The sequence below is a fragment of the Puma concolor genome, chromosome E4, assembly GCF_028749965.1.
Source record: "Puma concolor isolate L17-30 chromosome E4, mPumCon1.1.hap2, whole genome shotgun sequence".
NCBI lineage: Eukaryota > Metazoa > Chordata > Mammalia > Carnivora > Felidae > Puma > Puma concolor.
The window spans coordinates 71338141-71350386 of NC_141683.1; the positions used below are offsets into that span (position 1 = coordinate 71338141).

The following is a 12246-nucleotide window of genomic DNA, read 5'->3' on the forward strand; positions in this document are numbered from 1 at the left end:
TCCACACTTTGCTACTGAGAATTCCCCACCCACCCCACCCCATCTGACCAAGAGATACAAAGAAATGAAAAGACAAGAGACAAAATGTGTCCTTTTCTTTCCTTACCACCTGGGTTTTACACAACAGCCAGATTTAAAACATGTGACATGGAGGTGCTCCTGTAACAAAACCAGGAAGCTTTCCTCTTTCTGCACGGAGCTATTCTTTCCCTGACTGCCTTTTACAATTCTTTTTCTTTTGGATCCTAAGGTTCTCAAAAAAAGTGACAGTGTCCCCTAAAATTTATGAACCAAAGTTTGCCACGACACAAAAGGAACAAAGTGAAACAGACGTTAGGGTGGCATTCTGGGAAATTAGTAATGCTCTCCGAATCTCACATTCAATAACCATAAAACTTTATAGGGAGAGGATATAAAAGTAATGATCACCTTTAATCCCATTTACTACTGATAATGCGAGTAAAACTCAAAAAGGTTAAATGATTTGTACCAAGTTCCTAAAGTGGCATTCCCTAGCATTTTATGGCACCAAAAGAGACGATACAATTCTTGAATGTTGAATCAGAGAAATTACCACAAATTCATTAAATTAGTCAGATGCATGAAAAGTGTGACTTTCGCACAGTAAATTAATACCTTGATTTGGGACGAGGAGATTAGCTACTTATTCTTTTAAAGGAGGCTATCTCTAGATTTTGTCTATTTCTAAAGTCCACACATCTCAAAACTCAGTTTTCTCCCTTGGAGTTAAATACTGAAGGTTTGCTGAAGGTTTATGCTACCTACATGGTAAAAATCATACAGGCCAAGAGGTATCATACTTTATTGAACATAAAGTGAAGGTTTGACTCAACAGAAACATCTGAGAATGAGATTAAAAATGTGAAAAAAGGGGTGATAATACAAATAGCTGTTATTAAGCCTATCTCAAAGGGGTCATGTTGAAATTCTAAGTTCCAAGATTGTGAATAAAGCACACAAGACTGCCCATTTTTGTGGGGGAATCAGCTTAGGAATTCCCTGAGCCTGAACTGATGGGTTAACCAGGCATAGAAAATTACAAAGCCATAGGATGCTCACACCCAAGTTTGGGTAAACAATATTAGGTATCTAGGTACAGAGAGGGAGGGGCAAAGGCTCCAAGACCAAGGTGTGAGAGGTAAACAAGATTAGATATTCAGGAGGACACACTCCCCAATTGAGTACTATGGCAGAAAGCTGCTTTCACAGGAAGGAAGGACCAAATGAGGTAAACAGGTAAATAGGGCTATAGGCTGTAGGCTGCAGGGTGAAGATGCCCAGAGGGGAGCTAATTAGCAAAAGAAAGGTGCCTTGTGGATCCTGAGGTAGCATCTTTCTTCTCCCCTAGACTAGCTAAGATAAACAGAGAAGCTGCCTCAGGTCAGCTGTTAACAACCATCTGCCAGGCGCCAGGATTTTGTTTTACATTGACCCTAACCCCTAACACCCTATATCTTGAAACCCCCTTTCCCTCATGCCCATGAGTTCATGTTCACAGATTGATTGTCTCTTTGTGCACGTCCATCACCATGTTTGGAAGCCTTCTGATCCTATTAAAAACAGAACAAGGACCCTTAATCCGGGCTCGTGTGTTCTCCGGGACATTAGCTGTCTCTCCCATTGTAATCCTGCATCCCGCTGTCTTGCTAGACAAGCAAGAAACCTAGACCCAGAGTCTACAGACACATACTGAAGCAATACATAGATTGCTTTAGCTGGGAACATGTGTTTATATTCCTTCTCTTAGTTATTGCTTCTTTCTCATTTTATCGTTTATGGAAATGCAATTTATATTTAAGCCAATATATTAAAAAAAAAACACAACCTGGAGATTATTATGGTTTTTAAGCAGTTTCTTTATGGTTATTCTGGTTCATGAGGTCACATGGTACTTATATAGCTAAGTTAGTTTCCCAGTTCATATACTACTTGGAAGACTGACACTGAAACTTTAAGGAAAACAAATCACAAGAATGTTTCCCTGAACTCCTTTTTGTTAGATAGCAGAAATAATCTATTTCCAGACACAATTACTTATTTAGACAATTCCATTGTATGCACACTCTTGTTCTTTTGAGTGGAGACTCAGAATGGATCAGATAATTGCTAAAGAGAAAAAACAAGAGTAAAAGCAAGGCGGACCTCCTTCTCTTTTGGAGGTTGAACTTTCTCTCTTTCCAAAGACAGGAACTCTACTTGTGACATGCCTATCTCATTCTTAAACCTTTGCATATCTTGATGTAATTCTTCACTTAGATGTACTTCAGATGCTGGAAAACTAGATGCGGAAGAAGAACTCACAATTTCTAATTCAGAATCAATACTTTTATAGTTATGAGTACTGTCATTATCTGCATATAATGGCTTCTGGAAAAAAGTCTTGTACTGGTTTTGTTTTCTCGTGTTTGTGACAGCAGAAATATCATGCTTTTTTGTTGGAACCATGTGTTTCATCACATCGCAGCATGCAAGCCACAAATCAAAAAAGCTCTATGAGTCACTAGACTGAGGTCTAATTTACAATCGGTGGTCGTGCTCGCTTCGGCAGCACATATACAATCGGTGGTATTTTGGTCCATATTTTTTGCCATTTGGATGTCAAACTCTCTTGGCCTTCTTTCACTTTAAATGTAACTAGTGGGTTCTTTGCTTTTTTATTTTCTATATCATTTTAAAAATCCTCATTGTTGTTAAAAAGATGCTCAATGTCTGGTTTGTTCTCATTTTCATAGTCTGATTTACTTTCTTTCTTTCTTTAATTTGAAATTTATTGTCAAATTGGTTTCCATACAACACCCAGTGTTCATCCCAACAGGTGCCCTCCTCAATGCCCATCACCCAGCATCCCCTCCCTCCCATCCCCCATCAATCCTCAATTTATTCTCAGTTTGTAAGAGTCTCTTATGGTTTGGCTCTCTCCCTCTCGAAGGTTTTTTTTTTTTTTTTTTTTTCATTTCGCCTCCCCCATGGTCTTCTGTTAAGTTTCTCAGGATCCACAAAAGAGTGAAAACATATGGTATCTGTCTTTCTCTGGATTACTTATTTCACTTAGCATCACACTCTCCTGTTCCATCCACGTTGCTACAAAAGGCCATATTTCATTCTTTCTCATGGCCAAGTAGCATTCCATTGTGTATATAAAGCACAATTTCTTTATCCATTCGTCGGGTGATGGGCATTTAGACTCTTGCCATAAATTTGGCGATTGTTGAAAGTGCTGCTATAAACATTGGGGTACAATTGCCCCTATGCATCAACACTCCTGTATCCCTTGGGTAAATTCCTAGCAGTGCTATTGCTGGGTCATAGGGTAGATCTATTTTTCATTTTTTGAGGAACCTCCACACTGTTTTCCAGAGTGGCTGCACCAGTTTGCATTCCCACCAAGAGTGCAAGAGGGTTCTTGTTTCTCCACATCCTCCCCAGCATCCATAGTCTCCTGGTTTGGTCACGTAGCCACTCTTGACTGGTGTGATGTGGTATCTCAGTGTGGTTTTGATTTATATGTCCTGGATGATTTGCTTTCATTTAAAGAAAGCTTAGAAGATGACTGGCAAGCATATTCTGGGGACCCAGGTATGAATGAGAGAGAATGACATTTTCAAGACTAGGCTCTTTTTGTTCAGGAAATGCCTGAAATACTACCGAGACAGACACTCCAAATGCATCTTCTTCCTCACAGTCAAGCACAGTATTTGTCCAATTCGAAGGTATTTCCTTTCAGTTGGTTCCTCCTTAGAGTGAACCCATGGTGGTTCTTCTTCAAGATGAGTAGGAATGCTGTATTGTTAACAAATTTCACCAAACTTCAGCTTTCACTCACTGGTGATGAGTTTTAAGCTATTTTTCCAGTCTAATTTGCCTTATTTGATCCACATTTCCTCAAAGTTTTGCATAGAAGCATGTCTTAAATATAGAGATATATCATGCTCCCTATCACATTCCTTATTCATTGATGGTCCTTGAGTAATTTTTTGCAGTTGCAAAAATGGGTGGTTAATTTCCTTGTTTTGATTTTCACATGTCTTTTCGGGCAGGATACATGTTTGTAAAAACACCTTGTCCTTAAGTAATCAAGTACGGACAAAGAAAAATGAGAAAATAATTACAATTGTACTGTTAACTTTCTTCATCTATGTTTAGCTGTTCCCAAGTCACTGGATTGTAACCTCCTGCAAGAAGTGAAAACTAACTTGCCTTAGCCTAAGACAGAAGAAAAATATGAACTCATAAACTTAAGCTTGTCAGTTTTTGGAACTAAACAATTCATTAGATGTTAAATTGACCAAAAAATAAGTTAGATGATTTCTAATGTTATAAACCTTAAAAACTATTTAGCTTACCATCCCTTATAACGAGCACTAAAGTGCATTTGAGTACTGTTTAAGGATTAATAACTAGGGAATGCGAAATCTTTAAATTATTAGCAGCCAAATCAATTAATATCAAAGAGAAAAAAATATGCTTGCAGTGTGAATCGGCTTAAGATTCTCTCTCTCACCCTGCCCTCACCTACCCACGTACTCTGTACTCACTCTCTCTCTCAAAAGAAAGAATTAATAGAAAAAGAAACCATAAGGAACAGAAAATACATTTACAGAATGGTACTCTATTTATTGAAAAATATCTGTGTGTAAGTGGACTCCCACAGTACAAACCCACCTGGTTCAAGGGTCAACTGTATACCTATATGATGTCTCCCCTAAGAGATTACCAGAACTTAACATAGTGCCGAGTTAGAAAATCAAAAACCCATTCCTAATTTCCCATTCTTTTCTGGACCCTATGACCATTTTATTGGCATTCAGACATCTTCACATTTCAAACAAATATTCTTGGGGGGCCTGGGTGACTTAGTCGATTAAGCGCCCAACTTTGGCTCAGCTCATGTTCTCACAGTTCGTGAGTTCAAATCCTGCATTGGGCTCCTTGCTCTCAGTGCAGAGCCTGCTTCGGATCTTCTGTCCCCCCACCCCACTCTCAACAATAAACAAACATTCACCAAAGTATCCTCAATATTTAGTAAGTCACTAAAAGCCACTGTGATCATTTTGTCTTCTGTTTCTATAGCACCCTTTACAGGTTACAAAACGTTGCCACATTTGTTCATTATGCATAACCAAGAGGTGGGTATTGGTGCCATTTTTAGGAACGAGGTCATTGACCTTGAGGCAAGTTTTTCCGAGATCCCACAGCTAGGAAGTGACGGAACCAAGATGCTAGCATGTCTTTGATTTCAAATACAGCGCTTGTAGCATTATGCAGCAGCTGCCTGGGCCTGAGAGACCAGGACTTTTTTACCTCCTTCCCTAGTTGTCACCTTAGAATAGGTCATCATTACTTTACTTATATTACTACAAGTATGACTGCGATGTTATTTTAATCATTCAAAAGGCAAAGTCAACGCATCTCTTGGATGTTTTAACATCACTCCATGCCTATACTTAAAAATAAGAAGAAGACAGTACCTCAGGAAGAGAAGGTGATTCTACATCTCCCTCTTCTCCTAATTTTAATGCTGACATGATATCTAGAGAATAGGGTCACAGATAAATTAATGAAAACATGTGTTACTATGAATTTTAAACACATACACAAGTCTATCTCCATTCATGAATATTTCAATAAGATAAAAGCAATAGCAGAAAAGATGTTCAGGGGGTTCACGATTTTCCGGAAGTAAAAGGGGGTAGTACTTGGGATACTTCTAAAGAAAGATAGCAACAGAAAAACACCTTCACGAAAAAAGGATAATATATTTGGATCTACATACTTCCAGAGTTTTTTTCATACTAGCATTTAATCATAGGAAAACAACTCACAGAGATTCACTAGCTTACCACCTCTGTAATTTTTATGCACTCCACCAGCAGAAATCAAACTGTCATTAACTGCTTGCTCTGGTGTCACATTTTCAATAATACCAACACCATCTTCCTTTGCTTCCATTGCTGACTTTGAAGTTCCTTCCTAGAAAAGCAGCACAAAACAAAAACCCAACTTCAGAAAAATATCACATTGATTCATTTGGTCACGCACTCACCCACTCAAAAAGACAAGCACATACTGTATCTGTCAAGTCATAGCCACGATCTGGGGAAGAGCTGGAAATAGAAATAAAAGACAGAGTCTGTTCTATATGCTAGTAGAAGTAGAGATGCATGAAAACAGGTAAGGACAGAAAAATAACGTCCACTAGTTCTGCAAGGGAAGTGAATAACGTACAGTGAATGCACAAAGGAGAAAACACTTACATTTGGGAAGCTCAGCAAACGCTGGGAAGATAGGGCTGTATCTTAAAAGACAGACAAAGTGCACAGGGAGGGTGTGAAGGGCATTCTATAATGGCAAAAGAATCAAGTATGAAATAATATAGTAAGTGACAACACCTATGCAATATGGCAAAACTGGAACAGAGTTCTTGGGAATGGGATAGATAGAGAGATATTACTAGAACATCAGGACGAAACCAAAAAAAAAGAAAAAAGAGCAGTGTTATGCTAGCACGTGAATTTTCACCTTCAGGTAATGGGGATCCATTGAATAAGCAGAGGAGTGACATCGTCACAAGTATATTTTAGAAAGGTCACTCTGGCAGCAATGTAGGACGAACGTAAGGGAAGCAAAACCAGAAGAGTACTGCAAAATTATAGTTGAGCGAGTGAATTACAGGAATAACATATGAAAAATGGTAAGCAGGTACAAAATATCGAATGTGGTGAGTGAGTGGATGCGGTGATTTCAGGGAAGTTCGGAATCCAGGACGTTTCCTGTTCCAGGGCTGCTATTTATTAGGCTAGGGAACACAAATGACAGGGCAGATTAAAAAGAGTCAGGGAAGAGGAAAGGAAATGGGTCAGACACAATGTGTTTAAACTAAGGCATATTAAATTAAAAGTACCCAGGGGACTCCCAAAGAAAATGTTAGGGCCGCCTGAAGGCCTCATTCAGTTAGCAACTGACTCTTGATTTTGGCTCAGGTCATGATCTCGCAGTTCATGGGTTCAAGCCCCACATCTGGTTTTGCGCTGACAGTGCAGGGTCTGCTTGGGATTTTCTCTCTCTCCCTCTGTCTCTTTTCCCCTCCCCACTTAAGCTCTCTCTGTCTCTCTCTACAATTAATAAATGAATAAACTTTAAAAAAAGGAAAAAAAAAAGAAAATTCAGATCAATACATTTCCTGTAAGAAGAGCCCATCTTAAATATCTATAAAACAACTAAACTGATATAATAATGCAAACCTACACAGAAGTGTAAAATTGTGAAAAGGAAAATAAAAGGAGGTGGGAGGAGGAAAGATGGCAGAGGAGAGTTATCAGAATTTCCCTTGACCCTCAAACACAGCAGTATTGAGGTCACAACACTTGCAATACCAGGAATACAGGCTGCAGAGGGACAGAAAAATCTCCACAGGTGCAAAGACAAAGCTTGGCGGGAGAGCAGGGTGTGTATGCGGATTGGGAGAAATAAAATGGTCCGCACAGGCATGGAGTGGGGGAAGCCCTTTGGTGGAGAAACGAAAGGAAGGTAGAGAGAGAGGCTGTGGGAAGTGTATTTGGATATGAGAAAACCTGTCCGGAACACAGACCAAGGAGAGGTCCAGAGAGCCAATTCTACTTTGCAAAACAGCCTTAGAAGCTAAAAAACAGACTTTTCAAGGTTGCCAGACTTTCTCTAGAAAAGAGCTGCCACCTCCCATGCCTGGTGGGGAGGGAGCCGCCCCTAGGCTCTCAGTGAAACACTGGGAGAGAACACCTTGAGTATGGTGTAAAGGGGAGGTATTGCCCTGCCCAAGGGAAAAAGACTCTGCAGGCATGAGCCAGAGGACCTTTGTCAACTGGGCAGAGTGGTCCTACTCCAAAACCAGGTCTGAGTAAAGCGGGATCCTATAGGGTTTTGAATCCCAGATCAGTGCTCAGGGAGCACAGGAGAATTTGCAGCAAGGCAAGCCGGGCCCCCAGGATATTCTGTGAGGACGACCTAAACAGTGAGCTTTGAGACACCTCGTGTGAGCAGGAGAGATTGGGGTGTCGCCATTTCTCTCTCCATGACCCACATCGTGGGGCTTCAGGGAATGCACAGTGAGCCTCAGTGGAGGCAGGCCAATTACACAAAACCCTGCCTCTTTGTGCCTCATAACTGCTCTCTGTGGGAGTGAGACTGACACTGATGGGACCAGACAGCCCCTCCCGTAGACCAGCACAACCACCTGTCACAGACACCAGTGGACAACTCTCCTCTGGTTTTCTACCTTTGTTTCTTTGTTCTCATTTGAATTACTATTCTTTTTATCTTTTTCTTCTCTGTCTTAATGTTTATTTCTTTATTTTGAGAGAGAAAGTGAGTGATCAAGCAGGAGAGGTGCAGAGAGAGGGAAGGAGAAAGAATCCAAGCAAGATCCATGCTCTCACTGCAGAGCCCGATGGGGGTTAAGAACCCACGTACAGCAAAACATGACGTGAGCCAAATTCAAGAGTCGGACGATTCACCAACTGACCCACCCAGGCGCCAATCTTTTCTTTCCTTTGCTTTCCCTTTCTTCTCTTTCCCCTTTTTTCTCTTTCTACTCTCCTCTTTCCTCGTCTCCCTTTGGAAACAGCCTAGTAGTCTCGAGTTCACGTGGGTCAAACTAATTATATATCTACATGAATAGATATATCTTAATATATACCTATATACCTATATATAGGTATATATAGATATATCTATATATTTTTTTCCTTTCTTCCTCTGTTCTGGTTCTTTGTTTGCTTGATTGTGCATTTTCTCTATACTTTTCTAGATCTCCTTCTTCATTTTCCCCCCTCTCTTTCTGGATTAAGCCCTAGAGCTCCTTTGAGTCACTGCCTGGTCTTTTTTTCCACTCCTGTCATTTCTCTTTTTGTTTGGGCAAAGGATTATTCACCACCTTCTTCTTCTTTTTTCCAGGATTACTTCAACAAACAAATCAAAGCACACCTGGTGGAACGCCCAAACCACCATTCCAAGTAGCGAGAAAAGCAGCCAAAGACGCACCGAAAGAGTGCACACAACACACTCCAAAAACATTTGTTCAACTGCCAGGCCCTGGGCAGTGTAGGAGCTCTTTTTATTATAGTAGTACTCACAGGTGTGGGACACAGAACAAGCTATTAACACACATAAAGGGCAGGAATCTAGCCAAAACGACGAAATCGAAGAATTCACCTCAAAAAAAATTCCGGGAGGAAAGGACAGCCAGTGAAGTGCTCAAAAGAGACAGAAACAGTACATGTGAGCACATTTTGGGATTGACACTCATAAGACGCATAGTTGCGCTTGAAACCACGCACAGAAGACAGCAGACAATTTCCTGCTTCAGAGATCAAGGACCTAAGGAATCGTCACAATGAACACTGAAAATGAAATGGTGTAAAGGAGATAAAGAGTAAACTAGATGCAGTGACAGCAAGAACGGGAGAAGCAGCAGACAGAATTGGTGAAAAAGAAGATCCACTGGTGGACAAAGAAGAAGCAGAGAAAGGAAAGAAAGGAAATTGTGGACCAAAAGGCAGGTACTAGAGACCTACGTGATTCAGTGAGATGAAATATTAGCCACATCCTACGAGTTCCAGAAGAAGAAGAGTCAGAGAAAGGGGCAGAAGGTTTATTTGAACAACGTATAGATGAGAGCTTCTCTCATGAGGGGAAGGAAACAGGCATCCAAGTCTTGGCAGCACAGAGAATTCACTTCCAAGTCAACAAAACCATGTCAACACCACGATATGTCATAGCGAAAGCGGAAGAATACAAAGATAAGAAGAGAATTCTGAAAGCAGCTAGGAACAAACGAGTCTTAATCGACAAGGGAAGACTCATAAGGGTAGCAGCAGACCTGTCCAAAGAACCTTGGCAGAGCAGAAGGGAGGGGTAGGAAACGGTCAATGTGCTGAATGGGAATATATGCGGAAAAGAATCCCTTCCCCAGCAAGGCTGTCATTTAGAATAGAAAGAGAGAGAAAGGCTTTCCCAGACAAACAAACCCTAATGGAGTTCATGACCACTAAACCAGCCCTACAGGAGATCCTAAGGGGCGACTCTGTGAGTGGAAAGCAGCAGAGACTACAAAGAACCAGAGGCCTCACCAAAAGCATGAAACCTTCAGATAACACAATGACACTAATTCCATATCTTTAACGAATCACTCTGAATGTGAATGGACTCAATGCCCCAATCAAAAGACACAGGGAATCAGAATGGGTAAAACACAAAACAAAACCAAAGAACAAGATCTATCAATATGTTGTCAACAAGACACTGATTTTAGACCCCAGGACACCTCCAGATTCAAAGTGAAGGTATGGAGAACCACCTATCGTGATACTAGAGGTCAAAAGAAAGCTGGAGTCGCCACACTACCTACAGAAAGACTAGATTTTGAACCAGAGACTGTAGTAACAGATTCAGAAGGGCATAGATCATAATTAAATGGTCTATCCATCAAGAGGAGCTAACAGTTGCAAATGTTTATGGCCCCAAAGTGAAACGCCCACACATATGAATCGAATAATCACAAACATGATTAAATGTATACATACAAATACCATGATTGTAGACTACTTTAAGACTCCACTCATGACAATAGGCGGATCGTCAAGGCAGAAAATCAGTAAGGAAACACAGATCCAATGTGTCATTGGACCAGATGTATTCAGATATACATAGATATATATTGGCCTCATATATATGCTTTTATATACATGTATATCAACACTGATGTATTAAAATCTTTTCATCCAACAGCAGTAGAACGCATGTTCCTCTTAAGTTCACATAGAACATTCTCCAATGTCTCCAAGTGACATCCTGGGTCACAAAACAGCCCTCCACAAATATAAAAGGCCTGAGATCATTCCTTACATATTGTCAGATCACAACAACGAGCACTTGCTCATTCCTTTCTCTCTCCCTCCCTTTCCAAGAGAAATACAAACATTTCAAAAACATTTAGCTCTGTCCCTTCCAAGAAAGAGAAAAACAAGAATAAAAAACCTTGTGGGGCAATGAGTCCTGGATGGAAACCACACACAGACAGTAGATTCCATAACCAATATGTTGAAAATGGAGTTGACAGAAAGTGATGTACTACAAGAACACACACTAAAGAAATAGCTTCTGCAAGGACAAATTAGGGTAAGGGTAAACCATTAAAAAAGAGTCTGGTGCGGGGAACACGTATGTGGCACAGTCAGTTCAGCATCCACCTTCAGCTCATGAGTCATGATCTCACGGGTTGTGGGTTTCAGCCCCACGTTGAGCTCTGTGTTGACAGCTCGGAGCCTGCAGCCTGCTTTGGATTCTGTGTCTCCCTCTGTCTCTGCCCCTACCCCGCTTGCACTCTGTGTCTCTCTCTGTCTCAAAAATAAATAAACTTTAAAAAAATTTTAAAAATACCATAAAAAGCATGGGGGGGAGAAGAGGGAAAAAGAAAAAAAAAAAAACACACATGACCAATCAATCAAGAATGAGCTTAAGACAAAAAAGAAAAGGAACAATGTGAGCAAAAGAAGGTAAATGGAAACAACATACATTTTTCAACAGGTACATAAGTACGATTGGGAATATACTATGAACAATAGTCTCTTTTAAACCTTTTAAAGATATATGTCTCTCTCTATGAGTGTGTATATATATATAGGTGTGTGTGTGTGTATGTGTACATATATATGTATACATGTGTGTGTGTATATATATATAAGTGTAAATATATATGTGTATATAACTGTATATTATATATATATCTCTATCTCTATCTATCTATACCTATCTCTCTATCTATATCTATATCTATCTATCTATCTATCTATCTATCTATCTATCTAATATTTATGTAAAAGAGAGGCTTTGATTCACAGTATATCCCTAATAATACTGACTCTTATCACTCTACAGTTATCTGGTTATAAATGCTGTAATAAAGAATTTAAGTTTTTTCACTATAAATAAACTGTTCAATTCCTGGCATCTATCGCTTCCGAAAAGCTAGAAATTATTACTAGACTAACAAAAGAACAGACAAAGAGAGGTTTCTAATACGTCAACATTCACTATGGAGAAAGAATTGGGAATGAGAATTCTAGGAAGAAATGGGAACCTTCAAAGGATGTGTGTAATGGGACACAGATGGGGTTACACAAACAAAGGCTGAGGACTTTTTCTCTGCAAATTTCAGCTCACAATAGGAGGATACTAAAAATATACTGTAAC

The 12246-nt window shown here is 39.9% G+C and overlaps 1 protein-coding gene across 1 annotated transcript in view; it reads right to left on the reverse strand.

Moving 5' to 3' along the window:
* The window catches only part of LOC147572820 (ankyrin repeat domain-containing protein 26-like), a 188005-nt gene that overhangs the window by 85613 nt on the left and 90146 nt on the right, over window positions 1-12246 (reverse strand). Inside the window, exons 20-21 of the mRNA XM_086693475.1 lie at window positions 5862-5991; window positions 5490-5551 (exon numbers count right to left, since the gene is read on the reverse strand). Coding sequence (XP_086549601.1) covers window positions 5490-5551; window positions 5862-5991 — 192 coding nt within the window. The remainder of the gene's footprint in view (window positions 1-5489; window positions 5552-5861; window positions 5992-12246) is intronic.